Genomic DNA, 25,836 nt, shown 5'->3' with positions numbered 1-25,836 from the left:
ATCTGAGCCAGAGAATGAACATGAAGTACTGAACCAATGTGAACAACTACCCGACCAAGAGGAAAATTATGTCGAGGAACCATCAGTGGAGGAACCTGTTCCTGCACCTGTTCCAGACAAACACAGCAGGACCAGTGAGCAAGAGCATCAGCGACCGAGTAGAGAGCGCAAACCACCAAACATCTTCACATATGATCGGCTTGGTTCACCAGCTTGTTATAACCTGAGAACACCATCACATCATACACACTTCATGGTTCCACGGACTGTTCAGGCATACTGCCACTGATAACTGTATGGACTTGAGTGAAAAGAAACATTGTGATCACACACGAAACACATTACTGAACAGAGACAATGTACTTACACTCCACACCAACCACAAGTAAATGGACTGTTTAACACAGAATTCATATTCAAAGTGACTTTTGGACGTTGAATTGATTCATATTGTGCTTGCAGCTTAACACACGCATCCAAAGCACACCACATGGCTACGGCCACTTATATCACTCTCATGGACATTGGTCAAAGGAGAGAGTGACTGCTTTGACAAGCTACACTAAAAGGACTTTGTTCTCAAGCCAGCAGCAGACTGTGTTAATGTAACTGCATGGACACTGTAATTCATACAGACTGTATGAGAACACTGAAAGACTTCGGGTAATAACCCACACTAAAGAATGTATGAAAAGAGTTCCAGCTTGTGAAACTATTTTTGTAGAGTACATATAAGGTACAAGAAATGGTTATAGTATGCAATGGTTTATTGTATGTGGTTTTGGTGATATTAATGGTCATAACTCCACGTTTGTGCTAAATGTTAAAAATTTGGATGTTGAGGACAACATCTATTCTGAGGGGGAGTATGTGGTGGATCATAATTTTGATTAGTTTTGGAGTTGTACATCTCTGTTCCTTACATTTCATGTGATGCCTTTATTAATGTTTTATTTGTTGCTTTGACTGTTTTCGAATAGAATATGCAGTGGGAATATAGAGGGAGATAAGTAGTGAAAGTTTTGCCTGGGTTGATTGTGCGTCGATCCATTGTTAATGCCTCAGGGCTCCAGTAGGTGGGTTCGCGCGCTTCCTCCTTCACTCAATACAGACGAGTGAGAGTGAGAGCTGCGTGTCTGTGCCGTTCTTTCACCTCTCCTCACTATTTCCCCTGTTTAAGGTAACTGTCATGCACAAATCTGTATAAATGTGTGTTACCGTTGATTATTACGTTGTTATCATTGTTCATTGTAGCGGAAGATGTGAATTGCAGACTACTTTGCTGAGAAGTTCCAGTTAATCTCTGTTGCTGTGTATGCTAGTTCTCGCTATTGCTCCGCCATATTGTGTGAAGATTTTTCTGTTACTATCTGTATAAGTTGACTACTGAAAGACATGCAGTGCTTAAAGTATTATTTCATTGCTGTGGAAAGTTAGTGACTGTGTCAGCTAACATGTGCGAGTTAAAAAGATGTTTTTGTCTAATGCTACAGTTCATGTTATCTAAAGTATTCTCATCAGCTAATGCAGCGAACAATAGTGACTTAGTTTGGATACAGTTGTCCTGAGACTGAGTGCATCCATAAGAATATTGTTTTGGTTGTATTGCTTCTGAAACTCAATACAGACGAGTGAGAGTGAGAGCTGCGTGTCTGTGCCGTTCTTTTACCTCTCCTCACTATTTCCCCTGTTTAAGGGCACAACATATACAACTCATCAACTGTACTGGAAGCATCCACATGCATCTGTGAGCTCTCAATATGAGTTGAATAGTGTGAAAGACTTTTGGGTTTTTTTGAGATGCCATTGGGGAAAAACAGATTTTCAGCCATAAGTTTGATATTTGACACTGTTTCATTTTTATCTACAGATAAATGCCTTGTTCCACCACCACTTACAGACTTCACCTGTTTGAACCCACCCTTCTCCTCATCAAAATCCATCCAGCCAAGCTCAATTCGTCTCACTGTTCGTTTTGCATTTGTATTTTCTGCCCACTGAGACAATTTCTTTTTAGGAGGCATTCCCTCAGCTCCTGTCAGTCTTTGTCGTAGCCTTGAGAGTATAGATTCTTTCCTGGATGGTGACGTCCGTGACAGTGTTGCTTGTCTGCAGAAGGCCACAGTGGAGACTCTATCGCAAACTTTGGGGATGTACTTTGCCAGGTCACTGTCTGTCATTAAGGGAATGACAGTTTCATCAATCTGAAAAATATAAACAACAAATTAATAAAATTGTCAATATTAAAAAAAACAATGAATACATACAACTGCATATTTTAGAGTTGTGTTTTGCTATCTACTTTTGATAACAGATACTTTTGGTAATGTGGTACACATTTGTCCAACATAAGATGAACAAAAATTACTTTTTAATTACTCTTTAAACATATCATGTCATTAATTAATGTCATTGATTAAACAAAAATATGAAATTCAATAAATCTTTTTAGAATGTGCATAGTAAATTGTGGATTGCGGCTCTCCGTTCACAAACAAACACACAGACACACACGCACGCACACAGCAACAGCTGCAGTGGCTTACATTCTCATCTTCAAGTTTCTTGATCACATCTTCTTCAACTTTGCGCTCTGTTAAAAATTCTCACAGCCGAGTATCCATAGCTGACCTCCAAACCACATGAAAATGAAATTAATTTTATGTAGCAGATTTTTACATGATAGCCTACCTATAAAATCACTTTATCTATGGCAAATCAGAATTTGATAATGATTGTTTTATTACTTAGATATTATCTATGGTAATGAGGAATGGAGCGATTGTCTACTTGTAGTTCCGTATGAGCAATGACAACCTGCATCAATACAAAATCATTCCGATCACTGTATGCTTTATTAGTTCCCTTGGCAACGTGATACCCGCAGTGAGCTACTGTAACTGCAAGGCTTCATCCGGTGATGCATTGAAAGCTACGGCTCATTTAGCATGTATTACCTTAACAAGTGTGACTCACATGATGCTACTTTCAAAGGAGATGTTCAGCGAAAAAAAGAGGCAATTTTAAGATGCTTTCCATCTAAAACTGTTATTATTGTCCAGACCAGATTAGTTGCACCAGCTAGTATGGTGATGTGGCCAGAGTAAAAGAGAGACACCTTCGTGACACAGAGAACTAAGGTTTTATGTTGAACATACCTCGTTTATTAGTAGCCTTCAGCCTTGCTCTACTTTGAAAGTGTGCTGCGGGGCCGCCGCACGTCCTACAGTTAAAAATGAGTTTACGGCTACATATTAGCACAACAAAACAACGTGTAGTAACAACATGAGGATACAACGTTTGAAACGTCAGCAGATGCCATTTAGAACATAGTAACAAAGATAGATCTGAATAAATAACTGCCGAAATGTGGGATAACAATATAAAATAAATATAAAATATAATACACTCACCTTAAGGACATCACCAACAGCAAGGACTCCGTACTATGGCTGACGCAGGTTCTAGTGAATGTGCCCTGGGATGATATATATATATCATCAAGTGTTTCGTGGCCACAAATTAGCATTTCGTGCGCACGTTATACCTATTTCGTGGCCTCGAAATGGTATTTCGTGGCCACAATTTATTTATTTTTTGCACCATGTCATCAGAGGGGCTCCGTATAAATCACATTTATATTAGGTTATGTTTGATCTCGTATTACTGAAAACCATAGCTGGACTGGCCATCGGGCATACCGGGCATTTGCTCGGTGGGCCGATGGTGATTTTTCGTTTTTATGGGCCGATGGTTTTTTTTTTTTCGTTTTTTTTTCCGTAACAGTATAAACACTGAAAGGTGGTGGATTAGCCAGATGCTGGGAGATGTGTAAAATTAACTCAATTGTTTGGTGGTGGCTATTGCGGAGCTTCTACAGATTCAGTAACATTAGCAAGTGGTGGAGGCCAGCAGATGCAACACGCTGGTGGGTGGATGACGGAAAGGCAGGTGGAGCAGAAACCCGAGGCGGTGAACTGAACTTCAGGTAAGAAGTTATGACCTGCAGTCTATCTGGATCAGATATAAACCAAGTTTAGGTGGAGTTTATTTTCGTTATGCTGACTTTTTACAGTCAGTTACAATAACTCGTACTGCGTACTAGCTAGCATGACAGGGTTTATAGACTGCTTTTAGATCTGACCGCTGCCTTTGATTCTGTTGACCACAGCATCTTAATCTCACGGTTGGAGCATTGTGGCGTAAAGGGCACCCCATTAGAGTGGTTCAGGTCATACCAGTCTGACAGGACCTTCTCTGTGAGCTTTGGCGATTTTATCTCTTCCTCAGCTCCCCTTACTTGTGGTGTTCCCCAGGGATCTATACTGGGGCCAATTTTATTCTCCATTTATATGCTGCCTCTAGGTCTAATTTTTAGAAAATATAACATTTGTTTTCATTCATATGCCGATGATACTCAGATCTATCTTCAACTGAAGGGAAACAGTCCTGCCTCACTAGAACCCTTACTTCAGTGTCTGGGTGAAGTTAAATCTTGGATAGCCTCTAACTTCCTTAACTTCAATGAGAACAAAACCAAAGTGATAATTTTTGGACCAATCCCAGCACCTCTAATTTTAACCTGCACAGTCTTGAGCCTTTTGTCAAATCACATGCCAAAAATTTGGGGGTTATATTTGACAGCAATTTCACATTTGAAAAACAAATTAGCTCAGTCGTACAGCGGTCCTTCTTCAAACTGAGGCTTTTATCTAAGGTGAGATCATTTTTATCTTTTAAAAACTTTGAACGGGCAATTCATGCTTTTATTATATCCCAGCTGGACTATTGTAACTCCTTATATGCTGGAGTTAGCAAGACCTGCCTGGTAAGGCTGCAGTTAGTCCAGAATGCTGCAGCTCGTCTTCTGACACGTACTAAAGGATGTGAACACATTTCCCCGGTGCTCGCCTCTCTTCATTGGCTCCCTGTCCGCTTCAGAATTAATTTTAAAATTTTATTGTTGACTTACAAAGCCCTGAATGGACAGGCTCCCGGGTATTTGTCTGACCTCTTGCAGACTTATACCCCCTTTAGATCTCTTAGATCAAGTGATCTTTTGCTTTTAGCCGTACCAAGGTCGAGGCTGGTTCATAGAGGCGATCGAGCATTTGCTGTCGTAGCACCTAAGCTGTGGAATAATTTACCCCTATACATCAGACAGGCTCCTACTGTCAATCTTTTTAAATCTTATCTTAAAACACTTTTTTTTTTTTACTGGCTTTTAATACAGCATGAGAGTTATTTGTTATTTTATTGGGTATGTTGTATTCTTGTACAGCACTTTGGTCAACGCTCCTGTTGTAATTAAATGTGCTATATAAACAATTAAACCATTTTGTTCTTAGGCGCACCCAAATTTTTCAATCGCATCGATTAACACCGCAGTTTTACATGTTCACTTTTTTTTATTGCTGTCCATACAGACAATATTGATTTGTAAATGATTAACTAACAATCTTGTGAACACAAAGTTCTTTATTTGCAGCACTGTTCTACAAGAAAGATAAGTTACTGAGAAAGTGCTTAAAGTGCTTTGGCACTCTTTGGCAATATTGCTATATAAATGTTAAACTTAATCATCGCATCGGCCTCCTTTGACGACCTGTTTGTTGCTGAAAGGCAGTGGGGAGAGGGGACACTTGGGCAGTGCATTTATCGCAGTATATAATGTGTTTTCTGGGTTACAGCTGTGTATGATGTGTTTATCGTGGACAAACTAAGATTTACAAACGTGTGAAATCATTTGTGCCTCAATCCAGACACAAATAACAAAATAACATGAAGTATTTTACAAATGTGTGAATCCAAACTTGATTAAATATCATTTAAAGACACAAAAATCTTCCTGTGTCTGAAAATATTTGTTAGTTTCAGTCCCTGACAGAAAATTAAATATACCTGACACACACCTGTGTACGTGTAGTTTTGCTTTCAGTGAGTCACATTTAGTGTGAGCAGCCAAACATGATGGCAGACTGCCACAGATCACGTCTGAGGAAAGAGGAGGACGTTCAGCCTCCTCGTAGTGTGACTGCTCCAGGTTCACATCGACACCCAGAAAGCTCAAAGTCCTGTCACATGACCATCATTTACAACCAGCTCGGAGCAACTTTATGAGTCAAACACAATAAAACTGAAACATGAAGCTTTGGCGCTTCAGTGAGTTTATGTTAGCATGGATGCTACATACTGCACACACACACCAACATGAAGCTTCACTCTGTGCTGTACATCAGTGTTTATGGGATTAATGTGGTGATTTCAGCCTGAGCCAGAACCTTTTTAATCACAGGTCACACACTCCTGTGATTTCAGACTCTTTGTGGAGACACTGAACACACCTTTGACCTCCACCAACACAAACAGCTGCACTAAGAAACAAACAGCGCCTGATATATATGGATGTGATTAATCTGAGAGACCATTATTGTTTCAAAGACCAACAAAACTCACTGAAACTGTGTGTTTGCACAAAGGCTGAAATGTATATGTGTGTTATTACTTCAGATTCATGCACTGAGCTCTAAATCTGTCATTAAAGTTCACATGTAAACCAGGCTGTTTGTATCACTGCACACTTTACTCAGAAACACATGCAGACACGTTCTTCTGCAAATGAAAGAAGGAAACAGAAGTGGTGCTTTATGTTGATCTCAGCTCTACAATCAGGAACAACAGAGAAAAAAAGGACAAAGGATCCCAGCAGGAAGAAGAAATGATTAACTACACATGAAATCAAACACTGTGAACTCTGAACTCTGGACTTCAGATCAGAAAAAGATGAAGGTTTTATGACGGTCAGAGAAATCAAACAAAAGTAAAACATTAAACATCAAAACAGCACCGAATGAACAAGACAAGAAATAACTAAACACGATCCAGACGCACACTGAGGCAGCACCACAATAAACTCACAACACAAACTCAAACAAGTCACAGGAAATAAAGCTGAGACAGGAACACAATGAAAACGTCCAAACAGTGAAGCAGCGATAAAACAGAAACACCTTTCAGTAATAGTCAACCTCAGAAACACAACAATCAATCCCAGCGACCAGCACAGACACACAACTGTCTATTTCTAGATTAAAATCAAAGCTGAGTTTGTAAAAGTTTCTTCATACTCATCTTTTGCTGGTTGCTTCTTTTGCAGGATGTTGGGTTCTTTGCTGTGTTACTGTGTAAATGTGCGCTCTCTTTAATAAAGTCTCCCAGTTTATGGATACATTTTATTCTAGTCTCATTTTGTTTGAATTGACACATGACCGCCGGCCAACACTGACAGTGTGGCTCAGCTGGGACCTGCTGTGAGCTCCTCCATCACCTCCATGCTTTCTACTGACTGAATGTGTGGCAGCTGCAGGAAACAGGCCTCCGTCCCCTGCAACAACACAGGAAGTGGACACTTCATGCTTCACCAGCTGGGCCCACGTCCTCATGTTAGGTTTGACAGCGTTTTAGTAGGTAAAGGTGAATGGTTGGACATGAATTGAGCTGCGGTTTGGGGAAGGCCTCTGAGGGGACTGGCGACAGGTCTCCACCTCCAACCAGGCAGGCTTGGATGACTTTTCTCTCTTAATCAATGAAATCATCATTTATAAACTCCATTTTGTATTAACTCAGATTATCTTTGTCTTTGTCTAAATTACAGACAGGAGCCTTATTCACAACAAAAGGTGTAAAACCAACTCAGAGGGTTTTGCATCTAAAGTCTTCATTTGGTCTGTATTTTTTTTAAATGTTAGAAACTTTTTGGCATTTTCAAAAACTTGTTTATTAATGTTTGTCTTTATTATAAATGTGTTGTTTTGTGGGAACAGCTTTAGGAGAAGTGGAATTTAACAGTAAAATATATAAACATGTTTAACATGTTACTCTGACCTCTTCTCTAAATAAATCTGTGTTATGATCCAGGAGTGAGTGGGTCCAAATTCAAACCTGACACAGTTAAAAACAAACACACCAACACTTTCTTAGGTTTCATGCAGACGTCCAAAGAACACAAACATCTCCAGTGGAACAAAGTTAAAATCAAACATCAGAGAAAACAGAAGAGAAGCTTCAGAGTCCAGGAGTCGAAGCAGACGACCAACAGACAGGAACGTAGAAATAAAAAACTCAGAGGGGAGCAGAAACAGTTCAGGAGGGCATCCACAAGGTGGAGCCAAGAAGAGGGACAATTCAGGAGAATGGACAGGCTGGTGAGTCAGTAGGCAGCAGTGGAGGTGGAGACCTTTAGGAGGCCGAGGAGGAGGTCGGTGAGAGCAGAGCAGTATTCCAGCAACACTGCAGTATAAGGGACCAGCAGAGGCAGCACCATCCACTGGACTACACTGAGCTGAAAAGTGTTGTGTTTAACAGGAAACTGGGAAACGAGACCGAACACCATCACAGACTTTTGATATGATATTAACAGAAACAGGCTCTTTCTAAAAAAGTTCATCTGGATTTGAACATAGTTTCATACGTCGGGAATATCAGGCTGAAGTTTTCTGTATTTAAACGTTAACATGTATGAAACCAGTCTGATGGTTTTTAAAGAAAGTGTCTCGTGTAGAGCTGCAACGATTCATCGAGTAATTCCAATAATTCGATTATAAAATTCTTTGCTTCTTTGGAACGTCCTCCATGATGGAGGAGCTGCTGGAAAGTGCTGAGAGTTTCCTCCAGAGTGAGACCTCTGTCACAGTTCATCATCATCATCATCATCATCGTTTATTTGTATAGCACTTTAAGAACACACCAGGCAGACCAAAGTGCTGAACAACACAGATCAAAACAACTACCAAATTAAAAATACCATAAAATCATTACATACAATAAAATAAATAAGAAGGTGTCAGTTTCCTACAGAGTTAAAAGCCAGGGAATAAAAATAGGTTTTCAATCTGGACTTAAAGACCTGCACTGATGACGCTTGTCTAATTTGGAGGGGAAGGTTATTCCAGAGCATCGGAGCCGCAATTGAAAAGGCACGGTCTCCTCTGCATTTCAGCCGCGACTTAGGGACCGACAGCAGCAGCTGCTCAGCTGAACGGAGCGAGCGAGGAGAAACATGTGGCTTCAGCAAATCAGATAAGTAGACAGGAGCCAGACCATTTAAAGATTTAAAAACCAATAAAAGGACTTTAAAACGAACCCTAAATTCAATGGGAAGCCAATGCAAGGAAGCCAGAACCGGAGTGATGTGATCGAATTTCCTACTACCGGTTAAAAATCGCGCCGCCGCATTTTGCACTAACTGCAGGCGTGACAAGGTGCCCGACCCGACCCCTATTAAAAGGGAATTACAATAGTCCAGACGTGAGGTGATAAAAGCATTAATAAGAGTTTCCAAATTGGGTTTAGAAAGGAAAGGCTTAACCTTCGACAGGCGTCTGAGGTGATAAAAAGCTGATTTTACCACCCCATTTACAAACAGTTCAGAGGATCTACGGCAGCAGAGACCTTCATGCACACTAAAAGTCTCAAACACACAACAACAACATCACACTGACTCCACTCTGACATCACTGATCAACAATCAAAGAACACACAGATCAAACTGATTGATCAGCCATCAGAGGAGTCGGATCAATGGAGCTGCTTCTGTTCCTGATGTCCCCTGTTTGATCCTGGACCTGAACTCTCCCTGCAGAGGAGACACAAGACAGTCAGAGACACACACACACACACACACACACACACAAGCACAAACCTTTAACTTTGAGCTGCACTGTTTTGAATCTAATCCGTCCGTTCCTCCTCACATCACATTCATATCTCCCACTGTCTCTCTCTGTGGGCTTTTTCAGGGTCAGACTGAGGTCTCCAGTTTTCAGCAGGTCTTCATTCATCTTCGTTCGGTCTCTGTAAACCTGGTGCTGTTCTTCAGGCTGCTCAGAGCCGTTCTTATACACGTGGACCTTGTTGTTTGAACTTATGTTCCACCACAACACTTCAGCGTCTTCAGGCAGGTTTTGTGTGGTTTTGAAGGGCAGCTGGACAGACTCCGCCCCCTCCTCCACCTCCACCTGACAGACTGAGAGGACAACAAACACAACATGAGCTGTACAAAGTGTGATTGGTGTTCACAGAGCAGCATCATGTGACTCTTGTTCTGCACTAAATGAAGCGATGGAGTGGCGCCTCCTTCAGGCAGAGAAACAGCTCATGGAGAGAAATAATTATTAGAGCAAAAACAAGAGTGGAGCTGCAAATAAGGCCGAGAGGAACGCTGCAGAAAACTGTTCATGTGTGAATTCATAACTTCATAGATTTCTTTGAGCACTAAAATCAGAGCTGCTTCTATTTCTAATATGACAGCTGTACATTAGAGCTGGAACACTTTAAATGTGAGCCATAAAAACATGATACTCTACAAGTGCATTCAGCTCTGACACTGTCACATCATGAAGGAGACGTGGAAATCACTTTGTTACACAAATCAAAGTCAAATCAATTCTATTGATGGAATATTGTGTGATCAATAGACTGATCAGTTTCTAATCTGTCATCTATCAGCTGGAAATCCAGCATGTCAAACAGACTTGGCAGCAGATTAGGACCAAACACAAACACATTGAGACTTTTTCTTCATCAGCAGTTGCAGGTAAACTGCAGCAACAATGCGACTCAGACAGTTTCTCTATAACTGCAGGGCTTCCTGCGCTGCTGTTAGTCAGATACGGATCAACAGGTTGTGGATAGAAAGCAGATTCCTTCAGCAGAGGATCCATATCACACTTGAAGCATGTCGTCGGGAAACAATCAGTGAAAATGGGAAACTTTGAGCCAATTTGAGCCTCAAACTCTGAACATAACCTGCTGCAGACCAGCTGATGTGTTCAGTTACCATGGTGAGGAATTTCACAATAAAGGAGGCGTACGCTCTGTCTTTTCCCGGCCTGACGCTCTGGGACATTTTAGACAAGTTTCCTGGCAGAATACGATCCCGTCCGGAGGCCGACACCATCCTTATCCACATGGGCACAAACCGGATTCCAAACAGCGCTCCCACTTCCTCAAACTGGACTTTGTGTGTCTTTGTGAGGCTGTGAAACAAGCCCACCGTAGAGTTTGTATCTCCAGCCCCACTCCCACCTGTGGCCGTGGGGCGTTTGGGCGGGTGCTCGGCCTCCACACCTGGCTCTCCTCTGTGTGTGACTCCCACAGCCTGGTCTTTAGAGACAACTTCAATGTTTTCTGGGACAGGAGGCATCTTTCTGCAGCAGATGGGCTCCACTTCAACCAATCAGGAGCCAGATCCTCTCTGCTAACATATCATATGGAGTCCAGCAGGAAACACTCCATCAAGTACCTGTCCACACCTGCCCACACCTGCTGACCGCTCCGTCACTGACTGACGTCCCCCAGGTCCTAGTCCCTATCATCTCAGTTCCACTCTAAACACTAATACATGTTCAGCTGGACTCGGAGCCTCTGGAGACATTTTGGATGTTCCAGTCATAATAACTAACAGGACAGTTTGTGCAAGGTGGAGAAAATCTGCTGCATCATCCCATTGATGAAGCATTCAGCTCCACCCTACAGTTTCTCTGCTGCCTCCATCCACCTTGGTTCACTTTGCTCTTCTTAATGTTGGAGCTCTGAATAGTCAGGCTTTTATTCTGAAGGATTCTACAACTTCCCATCAGCTTGATTTGATGTTTTGAACAGAAACATGATGAAATCTGGAGAGGACTGTCTAGTCTGTGAACTCTGACCCCACATATGATTGTTTCAGTCAGCCCAGAGAAAGTGGCTGGGTGGGTGGAGCTTTGGCTTCAAATGCTCCCCCATTAAGGTGGATGAAGGGTGTAGTTTGGAGGTGCTGCTTGTTAAAGTAAAGTGTGAAACAGCTCCTATCTGTGCAGGTATCTCCGCCCTCCTAAGACTCCATCAGAGTTGGAGCTGAACTCTCAGATGTTTCCTGCTCCATGGTTCTTATGTGTGATCACATGATCTGAGCTGCTGATTTTAAGATCCATGCTGATGATCTTACTGACTCATTTGAGTTCCTCAGTACAGTAAATTCATTGGTTTCAAACAGCGTGTTGTTGGCCTACATATAACTGTGGGCTTCAGTATGAACTCCAGGCTTTGAGCTGATGTGTTTCTATCTGATCATTGATGGTTTCTGTTTGAGATCATTTTTCCAAGTGATCAGGCAAAAGAAGCTGTGTCAGTACGCTGACGCTCTTTTCATGAGGAAGCAGGAGAAACATGTTCATCAGTGTTTCTACCACCACTGGTGTTCCTCCTCCTTCACACACACAAACACTCTGAATGATCTGAACCTCCTTTGTACATCCACTTTAGATTCAACTGCGCCTTTAAGATCAGGACTAAACGTGGTGCTCGCTCGCTGCCCTGGATCCACAAAGACATTCACAGTCTGAAAAGACAATGCCGGAGGGCAGAAAGGAGACGGAAGAAGGTGAATCTTCAGCTGCGTCATCAAGAAATGAAAGCATGAACGACTGCTTTCAATGAACAGGTGAACGAGGCGAGGGCCGGCTATTTCTCTCCTTTAATTCATTCTAATAAGCACAGCCCAGAGCTCTTTGGAGCTCAGTGGAGCGTCTTTGAAACCCTGCAAGTTTTCATCAGATTACGGCATCGAGTGAGGAACGTCTTCACTTTCTAAACTTTCTGAAGGATCAAATGAATGAGAGGAAATCCAAAACAGCAGCTCCTGATTCTTTTCTTGATGTCCCCGACCCCAGCCACAATCTCTGATCTTCTTTTCTGCCAGTCTCTGTGGAGGAGCTTTGAAGGACTGTGGCACAACTGAAACGCTCATCAAGCTGTGTAGATATGATTCCTCCAAAGTTCCTGAGTGAAGTTTGGGATGTCCCTGCCCCTCGGCTGCTTCCAATAATGAACACTTGTCTGTCCTCTGGCTGTGTCCCAGAATACTTAAAGACAGCCTGTGTGCAAGCACTCATCAAAGATCCAGCCTCCATCCTTCTGACTACAACAATGACAGAGCCAGCTCAAAGCTTCCTTGTAGAGCAGAACTTTTGGAGAACACTGTCTGTCTGAAGCTTCTTGAAGCGTTACGTCCATGCTAGAACTCCACTTTGACTCTGACTGTGGATCCTGCTGAAGCTTCTCCAAATAGTGGAGAAATGAAGACAAGATCAGCAGACCCAGCTCAACAATGTCTGCAGGTGCTAACAGGTCAATCTTTGAGACGCTGAATGTTCCCAGTTTCCTGCTGTGAAACTAGAAGTGATGACTATTATTGTAACAGCACTACAGCTGGAACTGCTGACAGGGCTGGAGATGAACTGGATTCTGATTTCAGGGACAGTTTTGGCTTTCAGTCGTCATCAAAACACTTTGTTTCATTCATGTTGCTCTGAAGCTTTCCTTTCTTCTCATTGACGTGTTATGAACCAATCACAGCCCTTTCCTTTACAGCGCTCTGCTTTCACCCCTCCCTAAAAGCCCAAATTCACTCTCAGTTTAGTTCAGCTGGAGCCAAGATGACACAGAGAGCCTTTGGTCCATGAGATCTATCTAGGAGACATCAGTAACATCAGGTTTGTGTAAGCCGTCCTGTAGAACGCTTACATACAGCTGCTTCTGTCTCTGATCTCTGAGTATCTCTCAGCTTCAGCTGGGACTCCACCCAGGTGTTGGTTGGTTGTTGGCACAGAGCTGCTGCAGTGACTCACAGCTGCTTTCATCCAGTTTAGATTCAATGGTGACTTTAAGCGTGTTTCATGTATGAAAGCCAATAAAGACAGAATGAGTGGTCAGAGGTGTCATAATGATATTCATGGTCAGATTTACTAACAGTTAAAAAGCTGCTGTCTGAATTTACTAAAGAGCTGCAGGTCAGTCTGGGACTGAAACACGAGGAGCAAACTGGTGCCATGCTGCAGTCACAAACATGAGCTGATGGCTGATCTACCAGCAACGTGCTGCTTTATATACAAACATGCAGCCAATCATGACTCTGTCAGAGCAGCCAATCAGAGGAAAGCAGCAGATGAGGGAGTGTGAGGCAGAGAGTGATGGAGCAACCAGAATAATCCACAGTAAGCTCAGGTTTCACTGATGAGTTTCTCTGTGGAAACAGTTCAATGAGAGGAGGCTGAAGGAGGATCAATATGTTTGTGATATCAGGGAGAACTCTGCTGATAGAAGCTGCTGGGACTGTGTGAGGTCCTGAGGACTGAGACTCAGGTGGAGCTCAGGATTTATCAGAGGAGAGCTGCGTGATTACAAACTGAACTGTGAGGATCAGCTGACTGTACATGAACATGATTCAGCATCAGATCTGATCACTTACACACTCTGATAACATCTCCCCCTCTCTGTGCAAATACATGAACACTGCTAGAAGCAACAACCACAGCAGGATCAATCACATTTTGATTGCTTTTTGTGTTACATCGAGAACAATCTGCAGTAAAGTGTGCGTCACAGACCTGATTTATTTCAACACTTTACTCCAAACTTTGAAAGTGAAACTCCTACAAACACATATGAAATAATCCAGCCACAGAAACTGTCCACAGCTTTCAGTCTCCACATTTCCTGTGAAGCTCTGCAGGAAACCCTGACAGCAGCTTTTTAGCTCCAAAGCAGGTTTAGCTCTGGTGCAGAGTGTTAGTGACTCTGCCCGTGGACACAGTTATTTCTGCAGGTGACCTTGTTACAGGTGGATTTGGAGGAGATTCCCTTTCAGAGCACTCAAAGCTTTGTGGCAGGGAGTTTACTGCAGACTGCAGCATGTTTAATACCAAGCATGATGTGAGCCTGATGTGGCTGATAGCTGCTTCTAGCAGTCTTCATGTATGTGGAATGAGAGGGGAGATGTTATCAGGACCAGTTGCTGATTGGACGTCTCAAAGCTGTGAGCGCAGTGCTGAAACTTTGGCTCTGTCCTGTAGCTTCACTCAGTCCTCACCCTGAGTGTTTAGAGCCCAGCCCCACATATTCCTGCTCCTCAGGAATTCTGGGATTTGGAGGAAACACAGCTAAACTGACCTGAAGCTAAGGGGGAGGAGCCACAATACAAGCTGCATCCAGCCAATGGGTGCACTGTTGACCCATGGATGTGCAGAGGGTCACATGTTTAGTCCCATTTGTAGAAATGTGTCCATAATGAAGACAAATGCAGTCACACAGCTCTGCAACAGCACAAATCACTTTGATGGAGTTTGTTTGTGCTGCTCTCAGATCTGTACTGACATGTGTGTCAACATGCTGCAGACTCACAAAGATGTGCCGTGTTAGCTTCATGTGTCCATCTGACACTATATTATAGTGACTTGAAGAAATCCCTGCAGCATCACATGCAGATACATACAATACATACAATCCACACTTCACTTTGTTTCCTGTCTCTAAAGTGGGAATATTTCAGTGTGATGAACAAACGGCCTCCAACAAATAAAGCTGATTTCCTTTTCCTGTCTTTTCTCCAGCGGCCTCAGCTTCTTCCTCTTTCCCCTGTCTTCTTCTGCAGACGCTCCTCTGTAGCTTCAAGCTGTTTCTCTTTACAAGGAGAGCTACAAACCTTTGCATCCAGCCACAAAGACCCCATGGGCTCCTCTGGATCATCACACTCAGCATTTTCACAATAAAAGCGTCATATTTATGGCTGCTCCACCCTGACATGTGACAACATCCAAATGACTGGATCAAAGTGTTTGAATGATCTCAGCAGCTTTAAAACTATTGATATTTATACATTTACATTGATTTGGACTAAACTAACAAAACTATTGATTTGATCCAAACTCCAATCATGCCAGAGGCTTTTATTTTGAAGTTAGGATCATTTTTAATGGTCTTCTTAGTCTGTTCATTTAAACACACAGTTGCTCCGCCTGACATTTTTGGCTTTTAGATCAAAACATCAAAGAATTTATTTTATTTGAATGAACTGAAAATAGATTCAAACTAAAAGCTTTTAGAGAATAAACTCCTACATGACCTCTGACCTTTGACCTGTATCTACAGCACTGACCTCTGACTTTCAGCTCCACTTGTTTCTTCAGCAGGATGTTTCCCTCCCTGCTGTAGACAGTGCAGGTGTAGGTCCAGTTGTCCCAGTCTGTGGGGTGTTTCAGGGTCAGACTGAGGTCTCCAGTTTTCAGCAGGTCTTCATTCATCTTTGTTCGGTCTCTGTAAACCTGGTCCTGTTCTTCAGGCTGGTCAGAGCCGTTCTTGTACACGTGGATCTTCCTGTTGTGTAACTCATAATTGACCATCCACTCCACTTTAGCGTCTTCAGGCAGGTGAAGTGTGGTGTTGAAGGGCAGCTGGACAGACTCCACCCCTGAATCCACCTCCACCTGGGGGACTGAGAGGACAACAAAGCACAACATGAGCTTGGATGGAGACATTTGTGTTGACTCTAACAGGCTGAATGCTGCTGCTTCACTGGGAGCTCACTGTTAGATAGAAAGTGGTCAGTGTGAAGAGGAGACGCAGCAGAAAGATGAAGACTGACAGGAAGAAAGCAGTGAACAGACTGTTGGAGCTGCTGTTAGTGGGACAGGACTTTATTCAGTCTCTGAGGACCAGATTTGACTTGATGAAGCAGAGAAACACAGTCTGAGTGTTTCTGTCACACTCACTTCATCACACAGCTCAGTTTGACAACATTTGGAAGAATTTGATAGAAGCCTTCCTTTAGTAAAAGCACCAAGAAAACACCATGAAAACACCTCACTACACACAAAACTGCAGTACTGGCAAATTGTACATAAAGTATGAAAAGTCAAAGTACTTATTGTGCAGAAAAATGTTCCCATCAGTGTCTATGGATCAATATTACTGCTGCACATGTTTAAGGCTGAGCTCATTTCAAATCCTTTCTATTGTGTTGAATCTGCAGTAATGCATCATATTCTATAAAATCATATGTTTGTAGTGGCTGTCCTGTGAGGACCACGTCTCTCTAAATAAACAGCTGTTAATGAGCTCACAAACACAGGCCTACAGCTGGATTTGAAAAAGTCCATTCAATAGAAAATCAACAATCACAGCTGGATTCAAAGGCTTGAGCTCTGTGTGACATGGTTACCTGTCAGTATCTACAGGGGGATTCAAATATGAAGGAAACATGAAGGTGGTGCATTAGAAAAACTGCTGCTTTCAAGTGCAGAGCAACAAACTATTTGAACTGATCCAACTTTATTAACACAGACAAAGATTTGTGCATCAGCTGCTGTAACATTTGTAATGAGCATTAATATTAATAAGTGTGAGTGAACAGAGCTGCTGCAACAGTGAAACTCTCACTGACTGATGTTACGTGAGGCCTTGTTGGCTCATTGTTAGTTCGCTGCACTGAAACAGGAAAATCCAGCTGTTAGTCATAATGTTTGTGTTTGTAAAGCACTTTATAACTGAGGACAGTGTGGAGGAGAGTCTGTGTGAGTCAGCTGCACCAGTGCTTCATGCTTTGGTGTTTGTAACATAAAGTCGTCCCTGTAGACTGCTTTTAGTTTCAGTGTCCTTATTTTGCCCTCAGTTATTGGTTCTCACTGTCTCCAGATCAGGTTCAAACACAGAGGAGATCAGGGCTTTGCAGCTGCTCCTAAACTGTGGAACAAAGACCCACGCAACATTAGAGACCTTCAACACCCTCCATCCTCTTCCTCTTCTCCTTATCCCAGCTAACACAGAGAGACACTCACAGCACACAGAGAGGAGTGTCGGGGGAAAGGCCCCACTCAGGTGGTGGAAATGACCTCAGGAACTTGTTGCTGTGAGGCAACAATGATCAGCACCACCATACTGTTTGTTTCACTCATGGTTTCTCATTTTATGTTTGTTTTTAATCTGTTGAATTATTTCAGGACTTTGACTCATTTAAATGTGCATCACTTTGGTCAGCAGCTGTTTCAGTAACACTTTATAACACCACCTGCAAATAAGGCTCAAGTAGCCTGTAGTTACCTGTAAGTTTGTGTAACAAGTAGGTTTTGTACAGAAAGAATAAAATAACTACACTGTAAGTACATTTAAGTACAGCGTCAGTCATTTTAAGTGCTGGGTTATTTCATGGGAAATTTCCAGAACAACAAACAATATTCCATCTTTGTACTTTCCGGGCTGCGGCTCATATTATGGAGCGACTCAGCCTTAGCCTAACATCCTGGTATTTTATAGCAAAGGACGCTAAGAAAGGAAATCCAGCCACACTGTAGCCGACTGTCTGCATTGTAATCAGGCTGCAATGTAGGGACGTGTCTACAAAGAAGCTCCAGCTGAAAGGATTACAGCAGGTTAGTGTGATGACAGATAGAGGTGTAAATGTACTGACATGTAAAGAGTGTGTTGAGAAGGTGGAAGAGTGACGTGTGAGCAGCAGCTTCATGACAAGAACAAGCACTTCAGATGTACCGAGAAGGTCAGGAGGAGCTGCACTGTTTCTGTGTGCATGGAAACAATGGTTGGTGCAGTACATGTATGAGGACAGAGAGACAGTGGGAAGGTTTGCAGTAGCAGGGAAAGATGGGTTCCTGCTGGGGCTGGGATTACATCAGAAATCCACTCTGAGCCCCTTCTTGTTAGCAGTGCTGATGGACAGGCTGGCAGATGAGCTCAGGCAGGAGTCTCAGCAGCTCTGTTTGCTGAGGACATTGTGATCTGTAGTGAGAGCAGGAAGCAGGTGGGTGGAAGAGAGCCTGCAGAGGTGGAGGTATGCTCTGAAGAGAAGAGTGTGTGTGAAGAAGCTGGAGATACGACAGTGAAGATGAAGGAGTCGAGGTGGTGATGGTGGATCAGTTTAAATACATGAAGTCCTCCATACAAAGCAGCAAAGTCCAAAAGAGGTGAAGTGACAGTATAGCAGGATGGAGTGGGTGCACACATGTATCAGGTGTGATCTGTGACAGCAGGACAGCAGCTAAAGTCAACATGAAGCTTTACAGCCTAGTGAGGCTGTGATGATGGAGACATGACACAAAGACAGGAGGCGACCTGGAGGTGGCAGAGTAGAAGATTTGAACAAGTGAGCAGAATAGAAAGGATGGAAATGAGTGGGTGACAGGGACAGCTCAGGCTGAGGAGTCTACAGGACAAAGATAGAGAGGAAGGCTGAGACTGATGAACAGCAAACGTGCAGAAGAGGGACGCTGGATATATCGATGCACCATGTTGAACCTGGAACTACCAAACATCAAGTGTTTGTATGGAAAACCTGAAACAGCCCAGGAAACGTGTTCATCCATAATATTTGTGTTATTAGTCTTTCTATAGTCACCTGAACACAACACAAATAACACACAAACCAACAATCAGCAGTGTTTGTGTTGTTTTACGTTCAGTAACCATGAAGCACGACTGCAAACATTTAGTATCACAAGTAGCAGCTAAAGCATCAAATAAATGTTCCACCTGGTGTATTTACCCACAAATGTTGTGTTTATTTTCACGTGTGTGTGATTTTGATTTTAGCCTCGTCATTGTTTTCCACAAATATACTGCACAGCATCATTTCCTGCTTCTGGTTTTCACACTAAATCTCTCAGCTTGAAAATAATTGGTTGTTATTGGTAGAAGTTATCAAATGAAATGAAAATGATGAACAGACTTAATAACAGGACTTCAAGAAGCTCAAATCTGGAACCTTTGGTTTGTTACTGGATTAAATGAAGACATTACCTGACCTGACATCTGATACTCTGTTTTAGTAAACCCATCTTTTCTCTACTCAGCAGTTTAGTTCTTTTATTGTTTGAATCAAAGCCTCAGGTGGGATGATGTCACTTCTGAAACTGAAAGTCTCTGTTAGCTGCAGAGCTCTGAAACTTCACACAGCTTTGGATGATAACATGGAGAAAGGATGTGGAGATTTTCACACTTCTGCTAGAAATCATCTTCTAGTTATTGTGACTCAGATATGACTGATTATAGATGAGGACCAAAGAAGGTTTTTACTGGGATTTGAGCTGACTTAGCTTAGCCTGTGTTTTAGCCACATGCTAAACAAACACATGTTCAGAAACTAGAAGATGTTACCTTTCAGATGAAGTCTCACACATGAACTTTGCTCCTACAGTTCATCTGATGAAGCTTTTACATTTGGGTGGAAATCAAATAAAAACCAAAACAGCCACAAACATCAGACATGCTAACACTGTAACATTATTGGAGGGAGCCACTGAGACTGAACCACCATCACTGACCTCTGACCTGTATCTACACCACTGACCTCTGACTTTCAGCTCCACTTGTTTCTCCATCAGGATGTTTCCCTCCCTGCTGTAGACGGTGCAGGTGTAGGTGGAGTTGTCTCCATCTGTGGGGTATTTCAGGGTCAGACTGAGGTCTCCAGGTTCCAGGACCTTCCTCTTCATCTTCGTTCGGTCTCTGTAATCCCCATGTTTTTCTTCAGGTCGGTCAGAGCCGTTCTCATACACGTGGACCTTCCTGTCGTTTTTGTCCTTCCACTCCACTTTAGCGTCTTTGGGTAGGCAAACTGTGGTTTTGCAGATCAGCTGGACAGACTCCACCCCTGAATCCACCCCCACCCAGGGGACTGAGAGGACAACAAAGCACAACATGAGCTGTAGTAACAACATCTGAAGCCTGTACAACAAAAAGCAGGATTTTGGCTTATCCAGGTAATTTGAGGGTAAACCCTGAGTTTTCTGCACTATGAAGGTTGTTCATTTCTTAGCGCAGTACATCGCCATGGTAACTTGTGCTGTGAACCTTGCCTACTCCAGATCATTTTAAGATCCAGAGATCAGCATTTATAAAATCACCTCTAACTGACTTAACAAATCTCTGGAAGTTTTTTTAATAGCATCTAACGTCTTTGCGTTTCTGTGATGAACATCAGTAAAATATATTGTCAGAAGGAACCTTATTACTTGATTTTTTCCCCTGTTGGCAGCAAAAGATTTTACAACAGTTTTGTTGTCCTATAATCTAATGTATGTATATATATATATATATATATGATCCTACAACAGGACAAGTGCACTGTACTTCATATCATGTCATGTAAACTTTGTATGTAGACTATGTTTGAATTCAGTTTTTATATTTAATGTTTACTCTGAAACCTTAAACACCAGTGAGTCTGCAGCGGAGAAAATAAAGACTGAAGTGTAAGGAGCAGCTGATGTTCAGGGTTCAGATTAAAATCAGCTGGCAGCTTTCACTCACATTTTTATTCACAGCATGTTTTGAGTGTGAAATGAATTTTCTGGTGTGGGAAACTGTTTTATATGTGCAGCACAATACTAAAAACCCAAAGAAGGACAAACACTGTCACAGGAACACCTGTGTATTAATTTAGTGAAGATAATGTAAAAATGTTGTTGTGCTTGATTTTAAACTGCTGCTGGTAAATGGACTGGTTCTTATTTAGCACTTTTCTACTCTCAGCACTCAAAACACTTAATACAACTTGCCTCATTCACACAAACATTTTTTTCTGTGTTGCGACGTGCTTTTTATCTAACATTCACACACAGTCATACTCTGATGGATGCACCAGAGGTTAGCATGTTGCCCAAAGATATTTGACATGCAGACTGGAGCAGCCAGAGATCAAACTACCAACCAGAACTTCTGCTAACCATCGGCATTATGGGTAGTGTAGTAGGAGACACTCACCTGACATGAAATAGTGCCGGAAATGAAATAAAAGACCTCCAGAAACCACAAGAAGAACCAGGAGAACCAGGAGAGCTTTGGCCCAGGATGGAAACCGTTCTGTGGAGAAACACAAAGAACAACGTGACCTTTGACCTCTGAATTTAATAAATAGGCCTATACTTTAATCATAAAGCTAACATGGTTATTCTGACTGTGTTAAAATAATAAGGTTTTATCTGACTGATGTCAGATGTATCTACAGCAGGTGTTTGTTGCTGACCTTTGACCTGCAGCTGTACATCACTCCGACTCAGTTCACCTATAAAGTCTCTGATGGAGCAGGTGTAGGTGCCACTGTCAGACAGTTGGAGGTTGGTCAGGTTCAGGCTGAGGTCTCCAGTATCCAGAGCGTCAGTCTTCATGGATGTTCAGCCGCTGTAACGCTGGTTTTGATCTTTCAGTTCGTCTCCTTGAAGCTGACGCTGGTGGACAGTTGGAGGACTGAGGTCGGAGCGACTCCACACCACCGAGGGGTTGTCTAGTAGAAAAGTGTTAAACTGACAGTACAGCAGGATGAACGAGTTCCCCTCATACGACTCCACAGCTGAGGCATGCTGGGAAACTGAGGACACACAGACAGAGACTCCATGAGTCACTTTGAGGTAAAGATCAAGTTTAGACACATTTACAGAAACCAGGAGACAGAACGACAGAAACATTAAACATTTTAACAACTCACAGATAAAAACCTGAACAAATAAAGTGAATAGTATGACAGACAAATAAAAACAATAAAAAATAAAAACATCATCAAAGAGTCCAGTCACACATGAGATGGGGGAGGACTGGAGGACTTTTTCAAATGTGTCAGATAAAAACGGAGCTGGACTGAGGTGGAAAATGAGCCCTGGCATTTTTGCATTTTTCCTACAAAAAGTCTCTTTATCCTTTAAGCCTGGATCCTCTACCAGAGGCCTGGGAACTTAGGGTCCTGCGCAGTATCTTAGCTGTTCCTAGGACTGCGCTCTTCTGGACAGAGATCTCTGATGTTGTTCCTGGGATCTGTTGGAGCCACTCGCCTAGTTTGGGAGTCACCGCACCTAGTGCTCCGATTACCACTGGGACCACTGTTACCTTCACCCTCCACATCTTCTCGAGCTCTTCTCTGAGCCCTTGGTATTTCTTAGGCTTCTCGTGTTGCTTCTTCCTAATGTTGCTGTCATTCGGTATTGCAACATCTATCACTACAGCCGTCTTCCTCTGCTTGTCCAACACCACTATGTCCGGCTGGTTAGCCATCACTAGTTTGTCCATCTGTCCCACAGGATCTTAGCTTGGTCATTCTCGACCACCCTAGAGAGCGTCTCCCATTTTGACCTCAGGACTTCCAGGCCATACTCAGCACAGACGTTATTGTATGTCAGTGCTTCTCAATTATTTTCTGTTACTGTGAAGCCAAGTGCTACATATGCTTGGTCATATTTCCTTGTCTTAGTTTTTGGGAGACTTTTGTCTAATTATTTCTGCCTCTCTTTTCATTTTTTCATTTTTCTTGAGGGCTTGTTTACTGCACTTCATATCTCCTGCTCTGTACTGTGTCTGCACACATGCAAAAAACTCTGCACTCACTGCAGTGAATGTGCAATTACACTTTCTAGCACGGCTAAAAAAGCAAGTTCCCCTCGGTGCGCCTCACTATTTGAGAAGGACTGCTGTATACTATATATGCTGGCCACTTGGGTATGGTGTTCTATCAATGCCCTTGCTTACATCTTGCACTCTGCTGTTATGGAAAGTTTTAAGCCTAATCTTAAAAGTAGAGATAGTCTGTCTCCTGAATCCAAACTGGAAGCTGGTTCCACATAAGAGGGGCCTGAAAACTGAAGGCTCTGCCTCCAAAATATATATATATATATAATCAAATACTCTACGATATAAAATACTCTACGAACAAGAAGTAAGCCTGCAGTGTTAGAGGAAAGTGCTCTAATGGGAAGGACCCGGCCAACATAGACTGCGAAGGCCGAGTCCTTTGAAGACCGAGAAGGCCCGAAGTGAGAGCCTGTGAAACTAGACGTGGAGTTTAATAAACTCAGCCGTCTGCTCCTTGCTGTCTAAAATATAACAGGACACTGGCGTAAATTCTCTACCATCTCACACTTTTGTTTAATCAGTTTTCTGTTTGACGTTTATTCAGCCGTGTGAAAACTATAATTTTAATCTCAGCCAAACCGATTTATTCAGGAACAAATAGAACACTGAAAAAAGGACACCGAATTTGGACAGCCTTCGTCGCGTCGCTGTGATGTAATCGGCCTACAAATGCAGCCTCGAAATTTGGACACAGCATTTGTGTTTACTACATGCAGACCAGCTGTGCTCATATTTGCAGTTACAGCTCATTTACAGGCAGGAATATCCTGCTATGTCCCTGTTAGGACCTGCTTCTTTGACTGCTCACCACTCAAACAGCTTCATGACATTAGCAGTAAGAGCAGATGTGGATCCACAGCAAACATGTATGTTGGTCAGAATCAATGAAAGAAGCTCAGAAAGCTCTTCAGTGAAACCAGTGTTAGAAATGAAACACACAGCACAGCATGCTGGGTAATTACAAGGACTCCCATCAGGCACAGGGAGGCACGTCCCCCTAACTACTCATGCTGATTAACACAACACACACACGTTACATGCACTTCTCTCCACGACCACTAGATGTCTCCACACTCTGTGCTGACTCGAATGATCAGAGCTGCTGAGCCTGTTTGCAGACAGAGGAGGAGCTCCTGGTGATCCGTGTGGGACTAAAAAGCTCTGATAACGTCCATCCAGCAGCTGATAACAGGGACATTTGGTGCCATGTCAGAGCTGCACAGTCAATCATCAGTTTGGCTCTTTAGTTTGAAGAGTTCAAAGCAGCAGCAGAGAATCTAAAGTGTGTCACACAGCACCAAGTTTCCTTTGGTCACATATGAAATGTGAGTCAGAGCTTCAGCTACACAACAACACACACAGCAGCTGATTGTAACATGAGCTCATTTGAAAGCCACCAAGAAGAATCCAGTGATTTGAAAGTTGCTGCTTTGGATTGTTAGTTTGATCTGAATCAGAATCCAGTGTTTGATGGAAATCTCCTCCTGCTGCACTTCAACACATTAACGAGAGAGAGATGAAAGAAAAGCTGATGATGAGAGCAGAGAGAGGAAGGTGTACTTACCGTGCAGGAGGATCACAAACACCACAAACATCTTCATGTTCCTGTCAAACTCAGAGACTCTTTAAAAGCCCTTCAGGACATCAGCTCACAGCAGCTTCACTTTCCTCTGCTGATCATCTACTGACACTCTCACACTGCTCACACTGTCACAGCTCAGAGTTCAGCTTCACACTTTGTTAAAGCACATCTGTGGGATGAAGTCCGGCCGGCCACAGATCACTTCTGAGGAAAGAGGAGGACGTCGGCTTTCCTCATAGTTTCACGCCCGAGTGCTCCGGTTGGAGGCGGCTGCTGCGGCCTCACCCTGACACGCACAAAGCTCCACCTTCAGTCCTGACACTGAAACATCCACTGTAGCTACAATGATGCAGATGTGACCCTCAGCAGCTGGATTTCCTCTCCATAGATGTGTTTCCATGCAGATCATGGACATAAAGCAGCTGCAGGATGAAGAGTGTGAAAGAACTTCTTCCACTACAGTTTTCATTACAGCACTGTGGCACTCCACAAACCCTCACACTGTCTCAATCCCTGTTTCCAGTTTGACTGAGAGAAGGCCTGAAGCTCAGCCAATCACAGGACAGGAAGTGATCAGCTGACACAGTGATTTGAAGCTGTCAGGGTGAGGCTGCTTCATGCAGGTGTGAAACTATGAGGAAGCTGAACGCCTCCTCTTTCCTCAGAAGTGATCTGTGGCAGTCTGCCATCATGTTTGGCTGCACACACTAAGGCTACGTCCACACGTACTTTGGAAAACTGAGATTTTCTGTTTTTGTTTTTAAAGAAAATCTCGCCAAAAACGCAGTCAAACACAGTCAAGACCATGTCAAATCCACGCTGTGTAGAAATGTTGGCCAATCAGAAGTCTAGAAGCCTGGGAGGGAAAGAGTAAGCAGGGTTTGATGTAAACCTGAAGTACTTCTGAAAAGTTTTTGTGTTTTCGAGTGACTTCATCATTTCAAATGTTAATAACCAAAAACAGTACTCTGGCTGCTGTAGACTCACAACTTAGGAATGAACAAATACATACAGCATGCATAAATTTAAAG

General features: G+C 42.8%; 1 protein-coding gene across 1 annotated transcript; it reads right to left on the bottom strand.

Annotated features, from left to right (window-relative positions):
• Positions 1-5,521: 5,521 nt before the first annotated feature.
• LOC146389576 (butyrophilin-like protein 2) lies at positions 5,522-25,533 on the bottom strand. The gene is made up of 7 exons (XM_084912217.1): positions 24,788-25,533; positions 21,851-22,192; positions 21,589-21,687; positions 20,174-20,500; positions 15,974-16,309; positions 9,701-10,024; positions 5,522-9,634 (listed from the first exon to the last, which is right to left on the bottom strand). The coding sequence occupies exons 2-7, from the start codon at positions 21,990-21,992 to the stop codon at positions 9,543-9,545; spliced, it is 1,320 nt and encodes a 439-aa protein (XP_084768343.1). The 5' UTR covers positions 21,993-22,192; positions 24,788-25,533; the 3' UTR covers positions 5,522-9,542.
• Positions 25,534-25,836: the final 303 nt, after the last annotated feature.

Source organism: Perissodus microlepis, chromosome 3, assembly GCF_051167445.1.
Source record: "Perissodus microlepis isolate ML-2025 ecotype Zambia chromosome 3, ASM5116744v1, whole genome shotgun sequence".
NCBI lineage: Eukaryota > Metazoa > Chordata > Actinopteri > Cichliformes > Cichlidae > Perissodus > Perissodus microlepis.
Note: the sequence above shows the minus strand (reverse complement) of the source record. Positions and strands in the feature narration are given on the sequence as shown.